At 37.4% G+C, this 26,956-nt stretch overlaps 1 protein-coding gene and 2 non-coding genes across 4 annotated transcripts; all 3 read right to left on the bottom strand.

Annotated features, from left to right (window-relative positions):
- Nucleotides 1-14,632: 14,632 nt before the first annotated feature.
- On the bottom strand, nt 14,633-14,704 carry Trnap-agg (transfer RNA proline (anticodon AGG)). Its single transcript has one exon. It is a non-coding gene; the product is annotated as a tRNA-Pro (tRNA).
- A 479-nt stretch (nt 14,705-15,183) lies between these two features.
- Trnap-agg (transfer RNA proline (anticodon AGG)) lies at nt 15,184-15,255 on the bottom strand. The gene has a single exon. It is a non-coding gene; the product is annotated as a tRNA-Pro (tRNA).
- A 188-nt stretch (nt 15,256-15,443) lies between these two features.
- On the bottom strand, nt 15,444-16,103 carry LOC132796477 (GTPase Obg-like). Of its 2 annotated transcripts, none has more exons than XM_060807658.1 (2): nt 15,994-16,006; nt 15,444-15,940 (listed from the first exon to the last, which is right to left on the bottom strand). In XM_060807658.1, exon 2 carries the CDS (start codon nt 15,907-15,909, stop codon nt 15,571-15,573), a length of 339 nt encoding a protein of 112 aa, XP_060663641.1. In that variant the 5' UTR covers nt 15,910-15,940; nt 15,994-16,006; the 3' UTR covers nt 15,444-15,570. The 2 variants fall into 2 exon arrangements, with proteins under 2 accessions (XP_060663641.1, XP_060663640.1); XM_060807657.1 differs by having other exon boundaries at nt 15,446-15,936; nt 15,994-16,103.
- Nucleotides 16,104-26,956: the final 10,853 nt, after the last annotated feature.

The raw sequence follows: 26,956 nt of genomic DNA on the forward strand, positions 1-26,956 counted from the left end.
CTCATATTGATGTTGTTGTTGTTGTTGCTGTTGTTGTTGCTGCTGTTGTTGTCATCTGTTTGTTACGCGTAACGCCTTTGGCCAGCATCGTTGTCGTTGTTGCTGTCGTTGTCCTCGCACTCATCAGCCTGTTTGTCAACACTTTTCATTTGCATAGCGCAGTCCACACACACACACTCACACAAACACACACAAACACTCTCACACACACTCTTATATATATACATTCATATTTGTGTTCAAAGATTGCAACTCTTTTTTTATACCCGCTTCCCATTGGGTAAAAAGGTATTATAACTTTGTGTCACAGGAAGAAGGAGGTAACTAAGTTGCTTCAATTTAAGTTTGCTATATTTTGTACTCTACATTACAAATGTAGTAGTATATTAATATACCAAATATAGCCTTCAGTCGTCTTCGACCCCATGGAGCGTATATATATTATTGACGTGTATATATATTCGTCAACAGCTAACACGATATAGCCATATCCTTCTGTCCGTCTGTCCGTCTGTCTGCATGAACACCTATGTAGATCTCAGAGAATATAAGAGATAGAGCTTTATTTTTATACACAGTTATAACTACAATATTTTCCTGAGAATTTGATTGTGATCATAAAAAAATTATAAAAGTTATTCAATAAATACTTCAGTGTGGTAAATTACGCATTGTAGTATATTTCTAGTATATTTTGCGTCTATAGTATATTTTTAACGCAGTACTACATATATATGCCAAATATGGCATTCGGTATAATTTAGGTATTTTTGCGGTATATTTTAAGAATAAAACCTCACAGTTTTGGTTTTATTCAAAATGGGTAGCGGGTATCTCACAGTCGAGCTCACTCGACTGTAGCTTTCTTAGTTCCTTTTTTATGTATTTTTTCTGCAATTCGGTTTGTTGACTTTATCGTGACGCCTGCTTCCATGTCCACTGCTCGCTTCCTTGATGGCTAAAAATGAATCCGCATCGCTCTTTCCATTTTGTTTCTCTACACAAAAGCATAGACAAACTCTTTTTTCATCTGTTTCTGTTACAATTTGATTTTTAATTTACTGATGTACCTAGCCAGCAATGTTTAAATAACCTAATTTCATTTTTGGCAAGCCAACAAAGAGCTGCAAAGTGTGGAGTTAGTTCAAATATCCAATGATGTATTTTTACTATGTATTTTTTATAGTATATTTACTTTGATGTAGTATTTAATATTTATTATTATCTTTTCTTAAACTTTAATGCAATCAGAAAATATTTGCTAAACTTTACCTCAAATTATAAACCAATTTTTTGGAATATTTAACTTTTCAAATAAACAAATTCGTCAACGCTTGCGGTAAAATTTGTTGCAATTGCTTCATAATTGCAGACTTTAAATTGCTTTTATTTGTATGCATTTATTTTGTGTGTTGTGCATTTTAATTATGTGCTCTCTGCGCGCATTAAATACTTGCTTTATTTTTGGGCACACGACATTAAACATTTTTCGATTGTGCTTCTTGTTGCTCCTGACATATTTTGTTTTCCGGTTTGTTGTTCTTTCAACTCGTTTGCGGCATGAAAACAAGCTGCCGGCTTTTTGTTTCGTTTGACAGTTCACTGACTGCTTCAAACTGTTGCCACTACGTGTTAGCTGAGCTGTTGCATTTCAAATGATTTCTGTGGCGAATATTATAAAATACTTGTTAAGTTGATCACTCAAAGGCGCTTAAATTAATGAAGAATTTAACAGCACAATGTTAACATTTAGCTTTTAACATGACATTGTTGAGTTTAGTCTTCTATAAATATTAACAGTGCAAAGTATTTTTAAGATGTTGATAGCACTCTTATAAGATTTAGCTGCGACTTTTGAATGAATTTAATTTTATATACGATGATGTTAACTTCTGGTTCAATATTCATATTATTCAGTATTCTATTCAGTAACATATAAGTTTAGTATTCTATAAATGTAATGTTAACTTTTCTTTTGAATGTTAACTTAACATTATACATAAATGTTGGCAGCACACTATTGGCTTCTAGCTTTAATAGTTGATTGAATTTTAATTTATATCAACAACGGTGTAACTGCACTCTTAAGTTGCTTTTAACTTATATCTTCAAATGTTAAGTCCAGCAATCTACAAATGTTAGGAACGAACTTGACAAAGCAATGTTAACTTCAAACTTTAACATTTAAATGCCCTGCTTACATTATATAAAACTGTAAATCAATGTTGACAGCCTAATGTAAACTTTTAGTTTTAATATTTGAAGGTGAATGTCTGGATATATTAAAAAAAAAAAATAAAAGCTCACTCTTACGAAAGTCAAAAAGGTCTAGTTTAAATGTTTTTTAAATATGTGTTCCACAAAAGACTTGACAGAAGTCTGTCTAATGAAAGTGGTCGTAATTAATCAACCTATAAAAAAAGGAATCAATTGTAGTTCTGCTAAGTACACAAAATTCTGCAGCTAGGTGTAGACAGACAGTCAGGCAGACATAAAATCGCATTGAGTCATGGCCTCAAAGGCAACGAGTCACCAGCCTGCAACAACGGAGAGCAGGCAAATTAAGACAGCTGATAGCTATGGCTACAAATTGTATTAATTGCAGCTCTAGCAGCAACCGCAATTTGTGGTAGAATGAAAAGCACCTTACTGCTGCCGTTGTTGTTGCCGTTGTTGCTGTTGCACACGTATATTGTTTCTTCGCTTAGTTGCACTGACAACCCTGACCAGTTGTTGCATTGCCCTTTGTGGAGGTCTAACCGCATCGAGGTCCGCAAATTGAAATTAACGTTGCGGTTTGTAGTCGTGTTCATACCCTGTAGTTTCAGTGCCAACAAATTATGTAATCGAGAAACTTAAATGGGAATAATTTTAGATATTTACTATATGTGAAAGGTGAACTAATAATTAAATTGCTTAATATGTAGAACTTATTACAGGGTATTGGGCAGTTGAGATTAACCTGCTCTCCGCTCATATATTTTTCATATCCCACAACGAAACCAAACCGCAAGCATGCACAATGATAAAACTGCTAACGGAGAGTGCAGCTCCCGATGGATTTCATAATTTCATTTATTATGCGCAATTAAACAAATGAGCACAAAATGGAAAGCCATGTTTGTTCATAATGTGAATAACAATGCAGACATGTTCAAATTATATCAATGGGTCATTGAACGTTAACAAAACAGGCGGCAAAACTCAATTTACGCACCCACAAGTATTATTAATTAAAAATACTACAAGCTGCAATCAAAAGTTATTATTACTTTTATTAAATTAATGGAAGACTTTAGAATGCACAACAATGAAAGGGCATTTGAAGTTATCTTCATATTGGAATCTACTAAAAGATCAATATTAACATTTCACACCCAATTAAATGATTTTTTATTATTTTTAAACATATTTTTATTCTTAAACATTAAGTTTGACATATTGTCTTTTTAAAAATATTAAATTGGTTACTTAAGTAACTAATAAAATATAATTATATTAGCCTCAAGAAGAAAAGTATTTTCCTACATTTTAAATTACGTATACGACAAGTTGAATGTTTTGCACATGTGCAACACAAAAATGTCTTTTCATGTTATGACTATATATAATATTAAGCAAGAATATTATAAAGTCAAGCTTAAGGCTATTAAATAGAATAAATTATGTATACGACAAGTTCTCACAATATTTTGATGGACGACAAAGTGTGATTGAAATTAATGTTAATCAAATGAAAGTTCGAAATTAACTAAACATATGAAATAAAAAATGGAATTTTCGAATTGAGTTATGTGGTTAAATTTGTGTTATCAAAGGAGCACAATAACTGATATTATTTACTATATAAAACAAAATCATCCTCTGGTATATTTTTAGATGTAGTACTTTATCAACATACTATATATAGCAATTGGTATATTGTTAGTATTTTTGCGGTATGTCAATTCAGTATATTTTAAAATTAATAACATAACATTCATAATATTTTAGTATTTTGCAATATGTTAATTTGGTATATTTTAAAATCAATACCGCACTATACGGTATATTTTTCGAATTTTTGCAGTATACTAATTTGTTATAATATAAAATTTAAAATTTGCACTGTTTAGCATTTTTAAGCATTTTTGCGGTATATTAATTTGGTATATTTTTGGATGTATTTCAAAGTCGAGCACATTCGACTGTAGCTTTCTTACTTGATTTCTTCTATTTTAATAATAATTTTTAATTGTTATTATTATTTTACTGCGCTGCACATTAAACAAAATCAACATTTTAATATTTGTTGCACACATTTTCGCACATTTCTAGCATTTTCCTCGCACTCAGCGCAATTACAAGCTATTGACCTATTTCAAGCGCAAGGCGAGTAAATTTGATTTGAGTATTATGAAATGAAATGAATTGGAAGGCGAGAAAAGTTTTGAGCTGCCGGACTTTGGTCAACTCTCGATGGGGAATTCGTCTAGACAGTGGCACTCATAGCTGAAGTTTCGCTGAGTTTTGAGTTTTGAGTTTAGCGTTTTTTTTTTTTTGGCAAATGAACGTTGAACGTTGAACGGAAAGCATGTAAAGTGCAATATGTGTAGTATATATACAAAATGATTACAAAATGCTGTCAGCTTCCACTGTTTCCTCTTGCTCTGTTCTTTCTCTCCCCACTACGAAGCGCTATTGGGTGGTCGTAAATTATTATGATTATTGGCAAAGGAGTTAATGTGCAAAGAAGAAGACGACAAGAAGTGGGAGAAGAATGTAGACGGAAGAAGAGGCCAAGCAGCAATCGGTAACTTGTTAGCCGAGACGGAAGCAGGCAGGAAAAGGCCACAAACGAGAGGGAGAGAGAGGGAGGAGGGAGGAGGGGAGCGAGAGGGGAGTTAACTGCTGTGCCCGTAAATAAAGGCCTGCGAAACGTGCAGCACGATCATGAACTTGGGCAGACCAATCTCAAAGAAGCAAGGAGGAACAAAAAGATCGAGGAGGATGTGCAACTGCAACTGCAACACAGGCTGTGGCAATTCGCGTAAAATTATAAATGACTCTCGGGTAGGCGTTGCCCAATATCGCAGTGAATACGAGGAGGCGTTGGAGGCATTCATTAGAGCCAGAGACAGAGACAGAGCCAGAGCGAGCGAGAGAGATGATCGGCATGGCAAATATTAATTCGTGACGAGGCTGCAGCTGAGCCAGAGGACGACCATGTGATATCTCTTAAAGAAACACACAAAAACCAAAAACCGAAAAAAACAACAACGACGTTCTTTTAATTTCTGGTGTTGTTGTTGTTGTCCGTTTTATTTGTGATTTGAATTGTGAACGCCGGGGCCGACTTCATTAGCGCCTGGCAAATTTAACACCTCGCAACGACGACGACGTGATGCGGCTATTGGATTACAGCAACGTGCATCGTGGTTGTCGTTGTTGCTGTGTTGTTGCTGTTGCTGTTGTTGCTGTTGCTGTGTTGTAGTCGTGGACAGCGATCAGCGTTTGCAGTTACAGTCGGTACCAACTGATAATGATCATCAACGCCATATTTAACGCCATTTAGGCAGGCAGGATGCCCCGAAAACTGCATTGCAAGCTTCTCTCAACTGCAGCCAACTTGTGACCGCTGGCTGTGAAGTGATATAGAAGGGGGTGCTGCGGGAGGGGGTGAGGGAGAGGGGGAAATCTGGTTGGCAGACAATGAAATGTAATGGCAATACGTGCATTTATTTATAACGGATTTTATTTAGCCATGCGGCTGCAACATGACAACAACAGTCAGGAAAAAACTCTTCCACTCTCCACTGCAAGTCCAGTTTCCCGCCAATGTGTGTGTGTGTGTGTGTGTATCTATGTGTGAGCTAAAGTTACTCTCGTTACTTGTTAGCATTTTTTGTGGGCGTCTTTTACTCGTATTCGTACTCGTACTTTATTATTTTAGCATTTGTGCTCGTCTCACTCTTCAGCTTCTTCTCCACCTCCACCTCCACCTCTTCCTCCTTCTCTTTCTCCTCTGTACCTTCATCTCCACTTTGGTCTCGGCCTCTTTGGGGCTTCATCTGGCTCGTCTTTACATTTATTTCGTACTAAACGGCAAACAGAAACGTGATGAACGCATTTTCTGCGGCTCCCCAGCACAAACTTATTTCTTTTTTCCACTACTTTTTCGTTGCAGTTTTCATTATTTTTTTTAGTTTTGTGTTTTTGTTGTTTTGTGCTTTGCGCTTGCGGCTAAGGAGGAAATACTTTATAGGCATTGATAATTTGGGCCATAATGTGCAGTGAAATTGACTCGCTTAGCGTTGCTTAATTTATGTGACCGGCACGTCCAACAACAACAACATCAACAACAACATGAACAATAACAACAATGAGTTTACAGCAATAACAATTGCAACAAACAGCAAATTGTAATTGCCAAATAAATATGCAATTCGTTTGAATTTTAATGTGGGAAACGAAAAAATTGCCTGATTTTTTGTTGATCATAAATACAAATTAAATACGTATTTTTATTAATGAATTTCCAATTTGCCAAGTTTATGATAACACTCAAATTGAGTTGTAAAATGTTTATTGAAGTTCGCATTTATTTTGATATTATTGTATTTGTATTTTATTTTATTTCTTATTTATTTTCCTTATTTCTTTTCAGTATTTGTATTTGACAATAATAGTATTATGTTTTTGTTTTTAGTATTTGTTATTCAGTATCTCAGTATTTCATTTTATTTTTTATTTTTGGTATATTGCATTTTTTATTTATTTATCTATTTAGTTTTGAGTATGTGTACTTTAGTATTTCAGTATTATGCTTTTGTTTTCAGTATTTGAATATCAGTCTCAGCATTCAGTTTTATTTTTTGTTTTCAGCATATTGTATTTTCATATTTTGTTCAGAATTTTTATTTCAAATTATTTCCCTTGTGTTATTTGTTTTCAGTATATTGGTATTTTAATATTTCTGTATTTGTACTTTAGTATTTTTTATATATTTTTTCCGTATTATGTTCTAAATTTGTATTTCAGTATTTTTCATTGTTTTTTAGTATTTTTAATATATGTAAATTTAGTATTTTTGTTATTTTAGTTTTAATGGAATTGTTTAAAACATGGAAAGAGAGTTTTAGTTGGGCAGCAACGAGATATATTTATTTTTTTAGTAACTTCCTCTTGTCCGCAGTATGTCGCAGCAATTTGTCATTGTCATTTTGTGTGCAACGCGGCGCATGCGCTATTTCCATACAATTACCATAATTTCGCAGCCGCCTTTAACGATATTTAATGAACGCTTCGCAAAATCTTTGCAAACAAATTGCAAATTGCAGACCAGAAGCTGCGAACCTCTCCGACAGCTAAAGTCAGCGCCGTGTCCGCTAAAAAAGCGATCTCCAGGCTCCAAGCTGATCAAGTCTACTATACAACACACAGAGCCTGCCAAACTGACTTGGCTAACCGCATAGCTTTGGCTAGCTGCCTGGCTTTATGGTTAATGATCGCCGCTGGCGATGACTTTGAGCCTACATCTAACGGCTGCCGCAAATGGCCAAAGATGACGCTGCAACTTTGCCCCGAATCTTGGCACTTTTCTGACATTTTCAATTGCAGCCACACAACAGCAGCAACAGCAACTTCAACTTCAACTACTCTTCTCCTCGTTTGGAGTCAAGTTTTGCATTGCGAAAACGGTGGCAAACTGCTAATTATTTCACTCACTCTGCAATTACAATTTTTATCACCACTTTTATTTTGTATTTTATTTTTTGGTGGCAAGCAAAAATGTTGAAAATGTTTTTAAATTAGATGCAGACAGGCTGCAAATTGTGTTTTAAGCAACTCTCAGCATAAATATGCTTGAAGTGGCACTTGAAATTAATTTTATACATGAATCTAGGACACAAGCGCAAAATGTCTTTGTGCAAAATAAATCATGACTATGGCAATTTGTTTAGCACTAAATGTGGCAGTTAAATAAAACATAGTTTTATATTGTTTAGCTCTTGATGTTTTTCTGATCACTTTCGACATTCGTACTATAATTTTTGGTATTTTCAGCGTTGCTTTGATTAATTGTACATAAATATTCAAAATCAACAGTATGAAATTAATAATTTCAAAGTTTATTTAAAGCTCAAAGGAAGCTTTTATTAATTTCAATTTTAATTTGTTCTGACGTCAACTTATTTATCAAATAACAAGCTTATCCTAACATATATAATACAATTCAAAGGTTTACATTTCAAATTAACAAAAGCAAATACGTATGTAACTAATTCTATCTATTTTTGATTGTTTAGTGAATCTAATATCTGATATATATATATATTTGGATTTTGATTTAAGAATAAACTTTCTTGGTTCAATTGTGACATCAAAGAATCTTGATTTAAGATATTATTTTTGATCTTAGCACGTTATCTAGAAAAGATCAATTTGCTTTCTAAATTTTATTTAACTACTACATGAATATACCGCAAAAATACTAAAAATATACCAGCGGGTATATTTGGTACCTTAAGATAGTTTAATATGTACCAGTTTGTCAAAAGAAAGAAGCTAACTTATTTCATTATAAACAATTTATGTTGCTTTAAATCTAAATAGCGCTTTTCCCTAATAAAGTTCCCTTTATTATTAGCTTACTCATACAATCTGTTATGTGGGAATGGGTCTGGCAACGCCAATCTATCCCCCTATCGATGATATGAAGAAAGGAGTATCGATTGAGACGGAAGTCGATAGAATATACTTAGAATATACCTTTTTGTGACGACAACTAGAAAAGCAAGACGTGCTAACGACGACCGCGACAAATATATTAAAATAATTTAATTAATCAATAAACTAAATACAATAATAATTAAGGATTAAACTTATGAAATAATAAATAAACATTAACATAAAACCAATCCCACAGTTATAATAAAAAAAGTACAATTAGTCTGAATGATTTTGCATATCTTTTTTAAACACGTTCACACGTCAAAATTCTTTACTTATTTTTTCAATAAAGTGTTTCAATTTATAGGAGATTTTTTAAATATTACAGAAATTGAGCTGCATAATGAGTAATGAATTATTATTAAATGTTATTATTTGAGCAATTATTTAGTAATCAATTGATGTGCTACTCATTTCTAAGATGCTTCGCATTGAAAAGTGACTGTGATTGAATCGTGTTGCACTCACTTGGGTTTTGTTGTTTGCTCTATGCTTGCGGCCAGCTATTAAGCAGTGGCAAGCATGTGTCAACTAGTTTTAGTGCCATTGTTTTTCCTTTGGCGGCGCCCCATTGGCAGCCCAGGCTGAGTTACGACTGCTTTTTGTGAAGGCAAAAGAAAAACGTGCAGTTAGTTAAGACGAGCAACCAAAAAATAACAAAAAAAAATAAAGGAGCACGAGTCAGCGAGTCACTTTCACCAAGCTAGTGTGTGCTACTGACTTGGCCACGATAACCCACACGAAGTTGGCAATTTATGGACAGTTGTTCGGCGGGTGGATCAGGCAACACACACACACACACATACAGAACGACAGGCAACAATGCTCTTTTGAGGTGGCACCTAGAAAGTGGCAAGAGTAACGCGATGCGATGCGATGCAACGTTGTTGTTGTTGTTGTTGTTATTTCTGTTTATACCATAAACACTTCATCGACACTTGGCCAAGTGCGTCCACAATGGCCACAATGCGGCAATGCGGTACCCAGAGGCGAGTTCGACTCGGAGTTCGGGTTCGAGGCTCGTAAGTGTGTGTTTGTTATACATCAAACATGAGCTGCAAACAACGTTTACGAGGCAACATTGTAGCAGCGAGGCTGCCGCTGTCGCTGCCGCTGCTGTGTGCTACACTTTCCTTGCGGAAGCAGCAACATCACAACACAGCAACATTTAATTGACTTGGCGTGTTAAGCGCTGCATACCAGCACATAACAGCAATCAGCCGACAAACCACTTGTGGGACGTGAATGTGGACGACGACGGCAACGACGACGACGACGACGACATACTTGGGCCACTTAGTGGACAGAGGATCGAGTGCAGCAGCAACCACAGCCGAAGCCACAGCAACAACGAGAGCGGCATTCAAACAATGCCAAGTAGCTTCATAGTTTATTGAGCCACGCTGATTGAGCGAGCATTGCGGACAGACAGATGCATAGCACACACAGTTCCTCTCATACTCATCTCAGTCAGTCAACCATTCAGTCAGTTAGTCATTCATTCAGTCAGTCAGTCATTCAGAGACTGCCCATTAGCGCTGTCACTTGGCAAGGCGGCGCATATCATTTACCAGCAGCAGCGACATCAAAAAAGCAACGCGAAACAACAAACCGCAAACTGAATTCGTTGGAGACACGCCTTGCCATAAAGCTGATTACCATTGGACAGCAGGACAGCAGGAGAGCAGGAGAGAAGCAAAGATGGTCAGACAGAGACAGAAACAGAGACAGACACATAGAGGTCAGCGTGTCCAAATTACCACGCTTGACTCTGACACTGATCGCGACTCCTCCTCTGACTTCTGTCGCCTGTCGCCTTTCGCTTGACTCTGACACTCGATTCTCCCTGTTTATACCCGCTACCCACAGGGTAAAAGGGTATTTATGACTTTGTGCCTGCAGGAAATGTATGTAACAGGCACAAGGAAGCATTTAAGTTACTTCGATTGGCAGTCTGTCATATGTTGTACATAATCAAAATGCTAAATGTAGCCTTTGGTATATTTTTAGTATTTTTGTTGTATATAAATTTGGTATATATTAAAATTTATACAGCACCATAATACAATAATATGCCAAATATAGGGTTCGGTATATTTCTAGTATTTTTATGAATATTAATTTGGTATATTTTTTAAATTTATATCACACCATAGTATTATATCAATATACCAAATATATCCATTGGTATATTTTTAGTATTTTGTGGTATTTATTGTGGTATTAATTAACCGCAAAAATACTTAAAATATGACTATACTTGGTATTTTAAAATATACCAAAATAGTAGGTATATTTTAAAATTGATACCAAGTATAATCATATTTTTAGTATTTTTGCGGTTAATTAATATGGTTTATTTAAATCAGTAATACTGCACTGTTTTGCTTCTATTCTAAATGGGTAGCGGGTATCTCACAGTCGAGCACACTCCAATCTTGCTATCCTACTTGTTTTTTTCTGTGCTTCGCCTGGCATCGCTCACATTTCAACAAAAATTAGGCCTTGTAAACAGTAATGCGGCAGAATCAATTAGCGTAAGACTTGGCTGCGTAACTGGGCAATCAAGCAACCAGCAGAGAAGCCAGAAGTAACCCAAGTTTGCCAAGCAAGCTGGTTTCCTCTCTCTCAAAAAATTGCATTGCATGCTAGTAGATCATCATTTTATGATCAACTGAGTGACAACAATTTGGTGTTGCATTCAAGGAATAGCTATGCAAACTGCAATAAATATTAATAAAGGCAACATTTACTTCAAATAAATATTAAAATTTCTTAAGATTTTAACAATCTTACAAAAGCAACATGTTAAGCTCTTATTTTCTTGTTTTGACTGAAAATCAATTTAATATAATTAATATTTGTAAATGCAGAAGGCGTGAAATACTAAATTCGTATTTAAATATTTTTAAATTCTAGTTCTAGTATGGAGAATTGTTTATTTATTTAAAGTAACATAAAGAAGAATTTTAAAAAATTAACAACATTAATTTGGATTCTTATTCTTCTTTCGAAATACAAAAAACGTCACATAAAATGTTTTAGTTTGAACAAGTTGATACAAATTTATGTTATATTTAAATTTATTACTTTCATTGACGCTGAAGTTCATAAGATTCCTAAAATTTAAAATTAGAATTATTAATAAAATATTCTTAAATTTCAGTAGAAAACATTGAATGTGGAAGAAGAAGCCATTAATTTTGTGATAGCTGTGATAAATTGAACTATCAAAGTTTTGTAAACTGAAATTGGCTTTCAAAAGTATTAAGAATTATTGTATTCAATTAAAGAATTATATTTTGGATATAATATATGAGTAAAATTTACAAATGCCAAATTCTAAATAAAAAGTTGTATAATCCAGAATTTCCTGACAAAAAATTGTAATATAATACAACAACATAGATGCGGTACATAAAATTATCATAAATTAAAGAAAATTTATTCAGATTTAAATATTATGTATATTCATTTCTTATTCAAGTGAATGTCTTACCACGCGCATGAGCAGCTAAATCTGAAACACTCGAAGTGCATTCGAAAGTCAACAGCAAAATTTTGGTGGCAAGACTTTTACAATTAAGACAGCAGTCAACACACATATTGTTTGGTTTAGAGTTCACGCTTACAAAGTAGTAACAAATGTTGTTAAATTAAAAGCAATCCGTGAAACAATTTGATTTGATTTAAGCGGCAAATGAAAGACTGCCAACGAAGCAGCAAACTCAATCTGAGCTCGCGCACACACACACACACACACACACAGAAGCAACCACACATGCAGCATGCAACCCATTTGATGTGTGGCAAGTAGCAAAAAGAAAAGTGCGTGTAGCTGGTTTAATTAAATTTTAACGCAATATACTTGACTCGCAGTCATCGACTTTGCGAGGCAGCCAGCCAGCTAAGTTTTTCTTTTTTTAGAGTGTGCACACCACACTTGGCATCAAAGTATCTGTTGGGTTGGGTGTTGCAGATTGGGGTTCTGTGTTCTGTTCAGTGGGGGAGGGGAGAAGAGTTTCCAGTGAGATTCGTTGAGATTCGCGCCCCAGTGGCATGTTGCATACAGCACATAGTTTATGCTTGTTGTTGCAAAGGGTTTTTTTTTTTTTTGTCAAGAAATGAAAGCTTCGATGCTTGAAGGTTTAACGAACTCCGAGCCCCAGCGTTGCAGTTGCAGCTTCAGCTTCAGCTCAATTTTACAGCTCCAGGATCACAAACGTCAACATTTTTGCCTTTGACGTTTTGCACAAATTTTCGTCGTCGTCGTCGTCCTGCTGCAAGTGTAATTTTTACTTTCACCCCAACAAAACTGAAGCAGCTTTTGCTCCTGTTTGTTGTCGCTGTTTTGTCGTTTCTCCTTGCTCGTGTTGTTGTTGTTGTTGGTGTCGTTGTTGTTGTCGTTGTCCCATGTGAGCACAGTGCAACACTTGTCCTGATGATGACATTCATGCCCAAGAGCTACTCTTAATGGAGCACAGAGCGCACAGCAGCAGACAAACGGCAAAAAATACGTATACTGCGAATGGATAACCATGGGGCAAGGGAGGGGGGAAGTTGCCACAAAGAGCAGCAGTAGAAATGGGTGGAGCTGCCTTGATTGCTTGACGCGTCTAACGGGGCAACTTTTATGCTATGCTATTGACTATGATCAATGCAATTCGATTGTCCAGCACAGCAGCATCAATAATACAAGTCGAGAATACTTCCCTTCCCTTCCCCCCGCCCGCCAAAAGCAAGTCACAGTGCATTGCACCCGTCAAAATGGAAAGAAAAGAAAAGTTAGGGGACGCCTCTTCTCTGGTCTTGGGCTTAAGAAATTATGCGCAAAGTAAAAGGCGCTTAAGTGCATAAAATGAAGAAGAAGAAGATGTTGCTGTTGTTGTTGCAGTGACTGATGCTGATGTTGATGATGTTGCAGGTGACCCCAGTCAAGAAGTCCTCGCGAGAGGAGCCTTCAAAGCCGCTGTCGCTGTCAAGGAAGCAAATGTGCCTGCTGTGCCATTGTTGTTGCGTTTGTTTTTTTTTTCTGTTTATTGTTGTTGTTTAAGGGAAAGCTCAAAAACAATAGAAAGCATACGCAATTATGCATGTGTGTGTGTGTGTGTGTGTAGTTTGCTTTTTAAATAATTACGAAACATGGCGGGGACGTCAAGTCAACTCGAGTACTCAACTGCTGCTGCTTCTTCTTCTTCTTCGTCTTCTTGGTCAAAATGCCAGGCGATGACGCATTTGCAATTAACATGGACCCTCAAGTTCGAGGTGCTTTGACCCTGTGCCACATCTCGTCCCTTTTGCCACTTTTGCAATATTAACTCTCTCACTCTCCTGCTCTCTCTCTCTTACTCTTTGGCAACTGCATTCACAAGTTTGCTCAAGCACAATTTAGTCGATTGCTGAAACTTTTCACTTGTTAACTACAACACTTGAACTCTTCACTCGTTTTGTTGTGAGTTTTATAGTACTTTAAATTTGCAGCATGAATTGAGGTTGAAAACCTTTAGCCGATTTGTTGTTACCCACTTTAATAGTTTGCAAAGTGGCGGAAATGTAAACAGACAACATTACAAGCGAATTAAGAAAGTGATAGAGAACTTTTAATCTATTTTAAATATTTCTAATACCTTGAATTACATTATTAAATAACATTAATTCCAAATTTATCGCTAAATATGGAACATTTTCAAAATAATAAAATGATCACATTTATAATTATCAAACAGTTACTTAAAGAACAATAACTTGAGCTTGAGGTTCTTCAAAATATCAACCTTATTTATGGGCAACATAATATTACGTATACGCAATGTCTACAATTATGACTGGAGAGCCTAAAAAATAAAATTAGCTGGGACTGATGCTGTAGTGAATAATTATTCTAATTTAATACAACAAATAATAAAAAAGAAATCATCTTGGGCTCGTCCGGGATTTGAACCCGGGACCTCCCGCACCCTAAGCGGAAATCATACCCCTAGACCAACGAGCCAGTTGTTCAATCAGCGGCAAAAAAGCCAACAAAAGAGAACGGATGAAGCTAGCTGAAGTTCCATTCCATTTCAATTTGCATATCAGCTTTTATTGTCTGAATTTTAAGCACTTTCAAAAATCAAGCTCACAGACATTCATCAATAAAATCAATGTTTATAGAGCTGGTAATAAATCTAGATATATCGGAAATGCTTTCTTCTGTTGCAGACATTCGAATATGGTATCATAGACTTTCACTTGTTATTACGATAGCACAACGATGAGTAAAACCAACTACGAAAAAATAGGTTCCTAACAAAATTATTTGCAAATATGTACTTGAAGTTTGGTGGTTGTTAGTTAAAATGCGCAATTAATTAGAATTAAATACTTAATATGCCAGGTCATTTATTTCATTGTTGGTATTAACCTACGCTTAGCATTTTTAGCCATCTCAGCTTTAAAAATGTTGTCTGTAAAAAAAAGGTAACTTTACTTGGGCTCGTCCGGGATTTGAACCCGGGACCTCCCGCACCCTAAGCGGAAATCATACCCCTAGACCAACGAGCCAGTTGTTCAATGGCTGCCAAGTTAAGCAATATGAAACGCCAGATGGCGCCAGCCGCTCTTTCAATCGTTTCAATCTAAATATAGACACAAGCAAGCGATAGCAACAACTAGTTGAAGTGAAAGCTGCTGATGAGACAGAAGACAGAAGGCCGAAGACTGAAAAATGCGCTCGCTTCGAGTTGATAAATTGGCTTGGCCAATAAACGTAAAATGTATTGGCCAGCAAAATAAACCGAAACACTCGAGTTACATGTGTTGCGCAAATCAATTGCAATCGTGGCCAACTGGCATACGCGGCACCTTCAGCATATTGAACTACAACTCTCGTACTATGGGATCAAAGCTATAGTATTCAACCTCGTTTGATGAATCGTCCGAGTCATCGTCATCATCATCATCATCAGCGTCCTCGTTCAGTTGTGGTTGCTGCTTCTCATGCAGCTGCTGCATCTCCAGCTCCATCTCCTTCTCCTTCTCCATATCAATATTCAACTGTGAACTCGACTCGACGTCTGCGGCCCTCACTTGCTCCAATTCGATGGCCTCGATTTCGATGCCTTCTGCCCCGGAACGTTTACGTTGTCCGAATAACTCCAAGAAGACCGATTTTGTGCGATGCAGCAATCGTATTAAATAGTCAGATAGTGTCGACATTTTCTTGACTTTTTACTTAACTTTTACCTGGCTTGCAAAGAAGGATTTCTTAGAGTACTTTTACTTTGGCACGCACACACTTACCGCAAAAGCAAAAGCAAAAACAAGCTGCTCAAGGATTACGATTGAAAGTTTCAACACACACAGAGTCAAGATAGTCGATATTAAATTAATGGCATGGCGCATACACGTAATCCAAAGCCAACTGAGAAAAGTGAAAGCATTTGAAAGCATCTTATATGGAGCTGCCAAACACTCTCTAACTCTTCTGCACTCTCTCTCTCTCTTTGCTTTTTCTTTATCTATATTCGAGAACCTTTCATAAGTATGCAATAAAATATAAAAGGAACTTACTTCTGTACACAGACTCATAGTAACAGCAAAGCAATGAGACACAGAGAGAGAGAGAGAGAGAGAGAGAGAAAGAGTGAGTGGCTCAATGGCGGTTTAAAAGTGCCTGCAGGGGAATCGCAAACGGAGATTGGAGTGGACAAGTTGGGTGTGTGGGTGAGTGGGTGAGTGGGTGCTATGCACACAACGCCATCAAGTTGCAGTAAAGAAGCAGTTTATCAGGCACCCGAAGAAGAAGATAGCGCACGTCTATCGCAGCTGAGGAATCTAACCAGACGTATACATAATATGTGCACACAATCAACTACAGTAAAGCTTCTTTACATTGAAATTGCTCTAAAATAAATATACATTTCCACCAAAAATATATTTAATAAAATATAAATATGAGAGAGTTTTTAGGTAAAGCAGTTGAAACATCCTAAAATTCTACGCTGATAATAAAATACCGCACAATTTAAGATATATGCTAGAAGAAAAGCAGAGACGATATATAGTTGTTTAAACGTATAATAGTGATTTTTTATAATATTGCGCACCATTAAAAATAATTTAGAAGTGAAACAAATTTTAAAATGAAAATTATGCATATATAATCTCGATTATTTATGTATATATTATAGAATATATTTTGTTATGCACAAACTGTTTAGATATTGTTGCATCGAGTTCATCGTACAGAAGCTTGATTGTAGCTGGCGCATTCAAGTTAGATGTCAGAACGCGACCAACTGGCGCTGTAACAAATCATTGCTGAAAATGTTATGCAGGGAAGCAGCTGGCTAAAATGACGAGCAACGAGACACGAACTAGGAGTTGCAACAGCAGCAGCAACAGTGGCAGGCGCAAGGGGCAGAGTGTAGAGTGTAGAGCAACGTGCTTGTTGTTGTAGCTGCCTCATTGTTGTCGCCCCATTGCTGTTGCACTTGTTGACAATGCATCACGCATTGTAGGGAAATGATGATAGCACTAAACAGCTTGACGAGCAGATGCGATAATGCCAGTGTAAGTCAATGTACCCTACACAAAAAACACAACAAAATAACACACGACAAAAAGAAAATGCGCAAAAAAACACTGAAGATGAGAGTTGAAACAAGATAGAATAGAAATGAAAGTGAGTGACAACAGGGAGGAAGCTTTAAAATGCTGCATGAACTGCCCTTAGAATATGTCGCATGTACTACTTCATACGAATTCTTATGATTCAAACTGATTCTACTATTTTTTTTGGGGATGCTACTAATAGATCTATTCAGATATACATATATAATTACAAAAGAAAAATAATAGAGAATATATTTGTAATTACTCACATATTAAATAACTTCACTAGTTATATTATATTCACTTATAATCACAAGAAAAAAAATGAAACAAAAAACACAGATTTGCAATTTTATAAAACTGACTCTTATATTACAAACATAACTCACGATTACACTTATATTCACCACACCGAGATTTTTATAAGACTGACACTTCTATTGATATTATATTTCACTTACATACAGTAGATCACAGCTTATTTCAACCACCACCAACCGACAACTTTGAGTTAGTGTACTGGTCAAACTAAAAGAGGTATTAACTTTATTTAAACGCAGGATTTTAGTTTAATGTTTTAAAATACAAGATATTTTTTCATTTATCCACTAATTTTTTTTTTTTTACTATATAAAATTATTGAAAAACCAAAAAATGCCAAAAAAAAGTACCACAGCTTATTTCAACCAGCAACTTTGCAGCTGTGCGAAGATCAGTTTCCTAGGAAAATAACTGGTCTTTATGGATCTATTGCTTTGTGTATAGTATTTTCAATACATAGAAGTTAGATTTTCGACATTTTAAGCTTTAGATTTCGAAATACACGCGTATTTTACAAAATGGGTCCGTGAACCACAATTGAGAAGGAAAATGACGTCATAGCTCCTTTAAAGAATGGATTTTCCCGTCCAAAAATTTATGAAATGCTGCATCTGAGTGTTTCGACTGTGCAAAGAATCATTTCATTGTTTTTTTTCGCGAAAGTATAGTGCATGAGAAGGGCAAAAATGTACCCAATGCATTTTTTTAATGAGACCGACGCGAGTTATATTGTCCGGAAAATCGGGAAAATCCAAAATTTTCGCCACCAAAATTTGCCAGTGTTATAGAGGAGGAATTGAGTAAGGCGCGCCACCCAGAATCAATTCGAGAGTACTTCGGGAAAGTAACTTTAATGACAGTACAAGGCGCAAGAAACCGTTTATAAGGCGCGCGAATCAAAAGGCTCCTTTGAAATTTGTCAAGGAGCATGTGGGAAAGGATAAAAACTTTTGGAACTTAATCATATTTGTGGACGAGTCCAAAATCAACATTTTTGGCTTGGTTGGAGTTCCATATGTCGGTCAGAATCCAAATTCCGGGCTTCAAAACATAAATTTAAAGCCTACAGTCATGCATTACGGTGGTAGCGTCGTGGTTTGGGCCTGTATGTCCACAGCCGTAGTCGGAAAACTCAATTTTATTGACGCGACCATTGACTAGACTCAATACCTAGAGGTACTGAATGTCAATTTGATCCAAAGTGCAGATAAACTGGGCATTAAGGATGATTTCCGCTTCTACCAAGACAATGACCCTAGGCTTAAGGCAGGAATTGGGCAAGATTGGCTAATGTGCAACTGTCGTCATATCAGGAAACCATCAGCTCAGTAACCTGACATAAATGTTGTAAAAAATTGTTGGGCCATTTTGGACCAGAACATCGGAAAAAGGCCAATTTCCAACAAATCTAACCTTAAAACGGCTTTAGCGGAAGAATGGGACAAAATTAGCCCCTACATCACAAAAAAATTGGTGGAATCTATTCCAAACTGTCTGGAAGGAGCTATTAACCAAGAAGGAGGTCATACGAAATTCTAAATACACAGTTTAACATATTTATATTTAGTTATTTTCAGCTGGTTGAAATAAGCTGTGGTACTTTTTTTTGGCATTTTTTTGTTTTTCAATAATTTTATATAGTTAACAAAAAATTAGAGGATAAATGAAAAAGTATCTTGTATGTTAAAACATTAAACTACAATCCTGCGTTTAAATAAAGTTAATACCTCTTTTAGTTTGGCCAGTACACTAACTCAAAGTTGTCGGTTGGTGGTGGTTGAAATAAGCTGTGACCTACTGTATGTGGAGGCGAGTAAAGCAGAAATGGAATTCGAAGAAGAATGCGCGCCAATTTTATGTGACTCACAGCAGCAACCGAGTGTAAGAGCGGGACGAAAAGACGCGCCAAATTTTGGCATTTTCACAGAAAAAAAAGGAAAAAAAATTTGCACATTAACAATAGCACACACATAAGAGAATTATAATATGTAATTTGCAAACAAAACAAATATGATTTAGCTAATGTTCATAGAATGAGAATTCAACGATCTTCTCTTAATTATTAATTTTTAAGCCGTCGTCGCGAATTTAAATGCAATTGCTGCGCTGGTCAAATGCACTCTGCGCTCCTCTGACGCGTACTGATTGATATTCGTGGTACAATAATATTCTTCCTTACGCTTAAAGCGGCAAGGAGCTTTTGGGGACATAAGTATGTATGTATGTAGGTGTGTGCGTATGAAAGATGAAAGCAATGTGACGAGGACTAAAGCAAAGTTTGCAGGTGCAAGCGAGTGCGCTATAGAAGATTGTCAAAGCAAACGTTCGCCGATCGTGTCTATCACACACGTGTACACATGTACTCACATATAAGAAGTATTTCTAAGTATGTGCGTCTGCGTATATGTATGTTTGTTTAGTAGTAGTTGCAACTTTAATTGTTGCAATTTCAATTGCAATTTCTGCTAACACTATTTTTGTTGCTTTCATTTTTCGAATGGTTCTTAAACAGCTGCTAACAATTGTGCTTTTGTTATTGTTTTTACCCTTGGCATTACTTTTGGCACTTATTTAATTTTCCAATGTCTTTTGAAGAGTAACTTTAATTTCCTGCTGGTATTTCAACTGCTAATAAAAGTGCCTGTGATAGAAACGATCGGCAAACGTTTGCTTGGACAACTGTCTGTCGCCCACTCGCTTTCTCTTGCACACTCGCAAAGTTTGCTCTACTGTCAGATTTCTGGACATTGCTGCCATAATTGTCCAATTTAGCGCAAGAGCTACAATTTCCTACGAACGCACATTCATACGAACACACATACATATGTACATATATCCCAAAAGCTCCTTGCAGCTTTAGGTGTGAGGAAATATTTTATTGTACCACGAATATCAATCAGTACGCGGCAAACGAGCGAAGAGTGTATTTGACCTGCGCAGCTTGTGTTTAAAAACTCGCGACGAGAGTTTGGTTTTTATTTAAATATCGATAAATGTGTTAAAACATCAATACTTAGCATGTTGCTTTGTTATTAGTTTCATTTTAAGTGTTCGATTGTACAAGTGTTAATGTTAAAGTGAATTTTTTTATTTTTTTTCTGTGAAAGTGAAAAAATTGACGGGTGGTTTCTTTTCGTCTCGCTCTTACTCACGGCTACGATGCATATAAGTTTTTGTGTTGATGTTAGTGAGCTGCATATAGTATGCGTGCATTCTAATTCTAATTCTTCTTTGTAGCACTTGCGTATAAGTGAAATGTAAATAGAAGAGTCAGTCTTCTACATTCGTGTGTGTGTTTTTTTAAAGTTTTTTTTTTGTGAATATAAGATTATGTCTTATAAATTTGTATAAGTGTGTGTGTTTGTTTTTTTCATTTATTTTTGGTGATAATAATTTTGAAAGTCAAAGTGCAGTTTAATTATTATAACTTCAGGGAAAGCATTATTTGAGAGTGAGTAATTACAAATAAATGTGCATATTTATTTCACATTTAAATATGTATTTTGTTCTATAGTATGTACAATACATCCGGGACTTAATTTGTTCTTCTGGCAAAAAGCACTATTGTACTCACTTAAAAATTTCTTACACAAATTATTTGAGTAATTATTTTTTAGCGCATCTTTTAAAGCATTCAATTATTTGAACAGTTGCAGCTGCTTTAACTCCCACTATGAATAGTGCTAACTTCAGCCACTAATATAGTTGCTGCTGCTCTTTATGCTGTCGGCAATTTGCCAACGCCAATTGGCCGTTAAGCTCGCGTTCCCATTTTCATTTTCATTGTGCCCCTCATGTTGTCGCTACTTCATGTTACGTTGTCGTCGTCGTCGTAGTTGTTTGACAATTGTGCGCATTTCATTTAATTCGTAAATTAACAAGCGATTCCATCAGCACAGACCACACACAGTGGCAAGTTCTCCCCTTCTTGTTGTGTAATGTTGTTGTAGTATGCAACTTAAAAGGAACAACCTAGAGTGAGAATGTCATGTGACATCTTGCGCGATCCTTTCGCGATTTATGTGCCATCATTTCGCGATTCTTGCGCGATTCTTCCAGGAGAGTCTTCTTCAACTTTAAGAGGAGAGACTTCCTTGACTCTTTCAGGAGAGTCTTCCTCAACTTTAAGAGGAGAGTCTTCCTTGACTCTTTCAGGAGAGTCTTCCACAACTCTTCCAGGAGAGTTTTCCTTGACTCTTTCAGGAGAGGCTTCGTCAACTCTTCCAGGAGAGTCTTCCTCAACTTTTCCAGGAGAGTCTTCCTCAACTTTAAGAGGAGAGTCTTCCCAGACTCTTTCAGGAGAGTCTTCCTCAACTCTTCCAGGAGAATCTTCCTCGACTCTTCCACGTGAGTCTTCCTCAACTCTTCCAGGAGAGTCTTCCTCAACTTTTCCAGGAGAGTCATCCTCAACTTTAAGAGGAGAGTCTTCCTTGACTCTTTCAGGAGAGTCTTCCTCAACTCTTCCAGGAGAGTCTTCCTTGACTCTTTCAGGAGAGGCTTCGTCAACTCTTCCAGGAGAATCTTCCTTAACTCTTCCAGGAGAGTCTTCCTCAACTCTTCCAGGAGAGGCTTCGTCAACTCTTCTAGGAGAGTCTTCCTCAACTTTAAGAGGAGAGTCTTCCTTGACTCTTTCAGGAGAGTCTTCCCCAACTTTAAGAGGAGAGTCTTCCTTGACTCTTTCAGTAGAGTCTTCCTCAACTCTTTCAGGAGAGTCTTCCTCGACTCTTCCACGAGAGTCTTCCTCAACTCTTCCAGGAGAGGCTTCGTCAACTCTTCCAGGAGAGACTGCCTCAACTCTTCCAGGAGAGTCTTCCTTGACTCTTTCAGGAGAGTCTTCCTTAACTCTTCCAGGAGAATCTTCCTCAACTCTTCCACGAGAGTCTTCCTCAACTCTTCCAGGAGAGTCTTCCTTGACTCTTTCAGGAGAGGCTTCGTCAACTCTTCTAGGAGAGTCTTCCTCAACTTTAAGAGGAGAGTCTTCCTTGACTCTTTCAGGAGAGTCTTCCTCAACTCTTCCAGAAGAATCTTCCTCAACTCTTCCAGGAGATTCTTCCTTGACTCTTTCAGGAGAGTCTTCCTCAACTCTTCCAGGAGAATCTTCCTCAACTCTTCCAGGAGAGTCTTCCTCAACTCTTCCAGGAGAGTCTTCCTTGACTCTTTCAGGAGAGTCTTCCTCAACTCTTTCAGGAGAATCTTCCTCAACTCTTCCAGGAGAATCTTCCTCAACTCTTCCAGGAGAGTGTTCCTCAACTCTTTCAGGAGAGTCTTCCTTGACTCTTTCAGGAGAATCTTCCTCAACTCTTCCAGGAGAATCTTCCTCAACTCTTCCAGGAGAGTGTTCCTCAACTCTTCCAGGAGATTCTTCCTTGACTCTTTCAGGAGAGTCTTCCTCAACTCTTCCAGGAGAATCTTCCTCAACTCTTCCAGGAGAGTCTTCCTCAACTCTTCCAGGAGAGTCTTCCTTGACTCTTCCAGGAGAGTCTTCCTCAACTCTTCCAGGAGAATCTTCCTCAACTCTTTCAGGAGAGTCTTCCTTGACTCTTTCAGGAGAGTCTTCCTCAACTCTTCCAGGAGAATCTTCCTCAACTCTTCCACGAGAATCTTCCTCAACTCTTCCACGAGAGTGTTCCTCAACTCTTCCAGCAGAGGCTTCGTCAACTCTTCCAGCAGAGATTTCCTCGACTCATCCAGAAGAATCTTCCTCGAGAATTTCGATGAAGAAAATTGAATATAGTGCAGTTCTACTTTATGCGACTTATTTCACTGTTAGCATAGTTGATGCTACTTGAAATGAGGTTTAAATTTGTAATTCGTTGCAGCTGAGCACACCCGATGGCAATCAGGCAAATTAACAGGGTAAATGCGCGTGTGTTCTGGCTATAAATGAAAATTCAAATGTAAAAATCCCAAGTGGTTGACTGGCTGCGAAGTGTGGAGCTGTGAGCTGTGTTTGCAATGTTTGCTGCTGCTGTGAGAGTGTGTAAGTGCATATTTCAATCGAAGCATGAGAGGAGCAGCATTCGAGGGTTGCCTTTGGCATTGCCGCCACAGCAGCAGCAGCAGCTGTGTTAAGTGTGTGGTGCATCCTAGAGATGCATGACCATAAATATCACGACGATGACGATCATCCGGCGAGATGAGGCTGGAGTCGCAAGTCGCGGTAGCAGCAAACATCTTAAATATATTTTCTAATTACTTGTTCGCGCTCGCATCATGCTACCAACAACAGCAACAGCAACAGCAACAACAACAACAACTCCAACTCCATGTCCGACTGCGACTGCAACTGCAACTCGAAGTGCAACTGCGATTCCATTTGCATATTGCAGCGTTTGCAGCAAAACGTGACACGCGAAAAAAAGGGGGTTTGACTTTGGCAAACGATTGAGACTGGGCTGGAGGAGGATGGCTGGATGAGGGCTGGAGGGCTGGAGGATGGTGACGCAGACCTGGGGTTGGCCTCAATGCGAGCAATGCATTGGCGACACATAAATTGTAAATATGATAGAAGAACATGCAACACTCTTGCTTGCCGCTCCGCCTGATGATGTTGCTTCTTCCTCTCTCGTTTTCCTTTCCTTTCCTTTCATTTATGTTCTTTTCTCTTTTTGTGTTTTTTTTGCAAATAATTATTGCAATGCGTTTTGTTGTTTTGTGCTCGGCACGCATACACTAGACTACAAGTATGAGTACGCGTCTGAATACACCCATATTCACTTACACACACACGCATACTCACACGCACACACTTACATATTTTACATTTTATGCAGCTACGATTAGGTGGAGTTGTTTTCTGTACCTCAAACACGCCACCTCTTCAGCGAGTCTTCATGCTCATTAATTGTACAATCGCTGCCCCAAAGGCAGAGCAAGAGCATAACAACTGCCTGTCAATGCGTGTGTGCAGCATTCAGCATCCAGCATCCACATCTCTATGTTCAACCAGATCTTGTGCTAGAGCAATCAAATTTGTTTACTAGGCGACAATCATTAACAAAGCCTGAAAACAAATAACTTTTTTTGACACACACTAAAGTTACTCTAATTTTCTTTCAAACTTTCAACTTTCTCTGTGCACAAATTTATTTTTATATAGTTTTAGTTGCTTATTTTCGCTTGGTTTTATTGTTTTTAGATTTTTAATTTATTAAGTAGTACAGCAGTACAGTAATAAAGTACCATAACAACACATTTTAGGGAAAACTCATTCAGGCTAAACGTCATACTCATATCTTAAGAACGTGCTATTCAACTATATGGAAAAACAATAGCTGACAAAATGAAACAAAGTACAAAATTGGGTCTACATTAAATCTTATGAATCTACATTTGGAATTGCAAAGTTGCATTGGTATATATCATTATTAATAAATTATAGTAGATCAGAATGAAATTAAACATGAAGTAGAAAATTGGGTATACATTTAATCTTAATTCTTGATTCTACAAAATTGTATTGCTATAGCTCTTTTTTCATAACCTTTCGTCGCCATAAATTAGTAATAATATATAATAGATTATTCGGGTAATTCTGTGTACTCGAAATATACATATATACATCTGCAGTATTTCGCTGTCGAGTTTACTCACTTGCAATGCATTTTGCTAGCATAGTCTTCTTCGAGAGCACGCGTTTCCCTTCAAGGCTCCTTTGTCGCAACCTCTCCCCCTCCTCCCCTCTCTCTCTCTCTCTCTTTGGTCGTCTTCCCCATGGCTGTCTACGCTTTAAAGCAAACACACATTTGCCACATTTTCTGTGGGCTGTGTGGCAACTTTAACACATCTTCCTCGAATTGTTTGCATAGGCAGTGCGTGTAGTGACTGCTACAGTAGCTGCAACAGAAATGTCTTTGCTCCTTGCATGTGTGTGTGTGTGTGCGTGTGTGTGCAGGGTATCCACTTATATATTTCCAATTAGCAGGAATAGCCGCCACCCTGGCGATGCAGTGAAGCTGCTTGATGCTTGATGCTTGATGGTTAGCCAGCGAAAGTCTTGAGCCACAGCCTGAGGTTAATTGGCCAGTCGCTCTAGCTCTACTTCTAGCTCTTCTCTCATTCTCTCTCTCTCTCTCTCTCTCTCTCTATCTCTCTCTCTCTCTCTCTCTCTCTTTCACTGTCTCTGTGCCACCCTCGGGGCGAACCAGGAAGTTGTTGTTGATATTCTCGTTCGCATGTATATGTTTTTCACTTCACTTTCTTTAGCAAATTTCACTTCAGCGTGTGGCATGGAAAAAAACGCTAAAGGAAAACGGAAGAGACAAAAACAAAGCGAAACTAACGACCTCCCTCCCTCACACATACGCACACACATACATATGTGAGGTTCATAAACTTTATCCTGCCAGCTTGAGTGTTTTTTGTTGTTTTTTTGTGCTTCCCAACTTCTGCTGACTTCTGACTCTCGCGATCCCTGTCAGAGTTTTGCAGCTTCTGTTGGCATCTTTTTAGCGCAACATTTGCTGTTGACAATGCATTTTCTATACAGCAAGTTGCATGCTTTAACTTGCAATTTGTGGCTTTAACTGCTAGATTTAGTCTTTGCTTTGATTTCAATTTCAATTCGAATTCAAAATTGCCCGCTGTGCTCGACTAAATTTAGACGCTAATTTGGCGACCCGCTGTGCAAGTTCTCCTGCCTCAAAGTTCCTCTTCGTCCGCTCCCGTGGCCAGCTCAAGTTTCAGCTAGTAAGACAAGAAAGAGACAGCGAAGAAGAGGGAGACAGAAGGAAGAGAACAGCTACTCAAATTACCAATTGAATTCTCTTTCACTGTCCTCTGTCTGCAGTTGAACCTGCTATGCAGTCATAACTTTGGTGGCATTATCATCGTCAACTTTATTATGTTCCACACATTATCAGGCTGCTCTTTCATACCCCTCTCCTTTCGTCTTGTCAGCGTGTGTATGTGCGTGTGTGTGTGTGCTTCCCCTAACCAAGTCTCGGGCCAAGTCGACAAGTCCCCAAGTGCCCGACACATTATACCCAACGACCTTTATCTTAGTCATAATCTTGCCAAACAACTGACATTATCATTTAGCTGTGCATCGTTTCTACCTCTACTAAAATAGCACAAATTATTAAGAATACAACGCAAAGAGCGAAGAATACAAAAAAAAAAATGAACCCAAGATAAACACTTGGCAAATTCTTTGCTGTTCTTTCGTTTTCTTTATTTCATTAATTCGCGCTTCATTGCCAGCAGTTGTTCTTCTTGGAAGAGTTGAAGCACTTTGCCATCCTCTTCTCTTCTCTTCCCTTCTCTTCGCTTCTTATGCTCGTATTTCTCTCTAAACCGAAGAATATCCACTGCTATTTATGCTATGGAG

Source organism: Drosophila nasuta, chromosome X (genome assembly GCF_023558535.2).
Source record: "Drosophila nasuta strain 15112-1781.00 chromosome X, ASM2355853v1, whole genome shotgun sequence".
NCBI classification, from domain to species: domain Eukaryota; kingdom Metazoa; phylum Arthropoda; class Insecta; order Diptera; family Drosophilidae; genus Drosophila; species Drosophila nasuta.

What these genes read in the sequence shown, in the direction of transcription:
- LOC132796477 (XM_060807658.1), bottom strand. Translation starts at nt 15,909, where the DNA reads ATGTCGACACTATCTGACTATTTAATACGATTGCTGCATCGCACAAAA.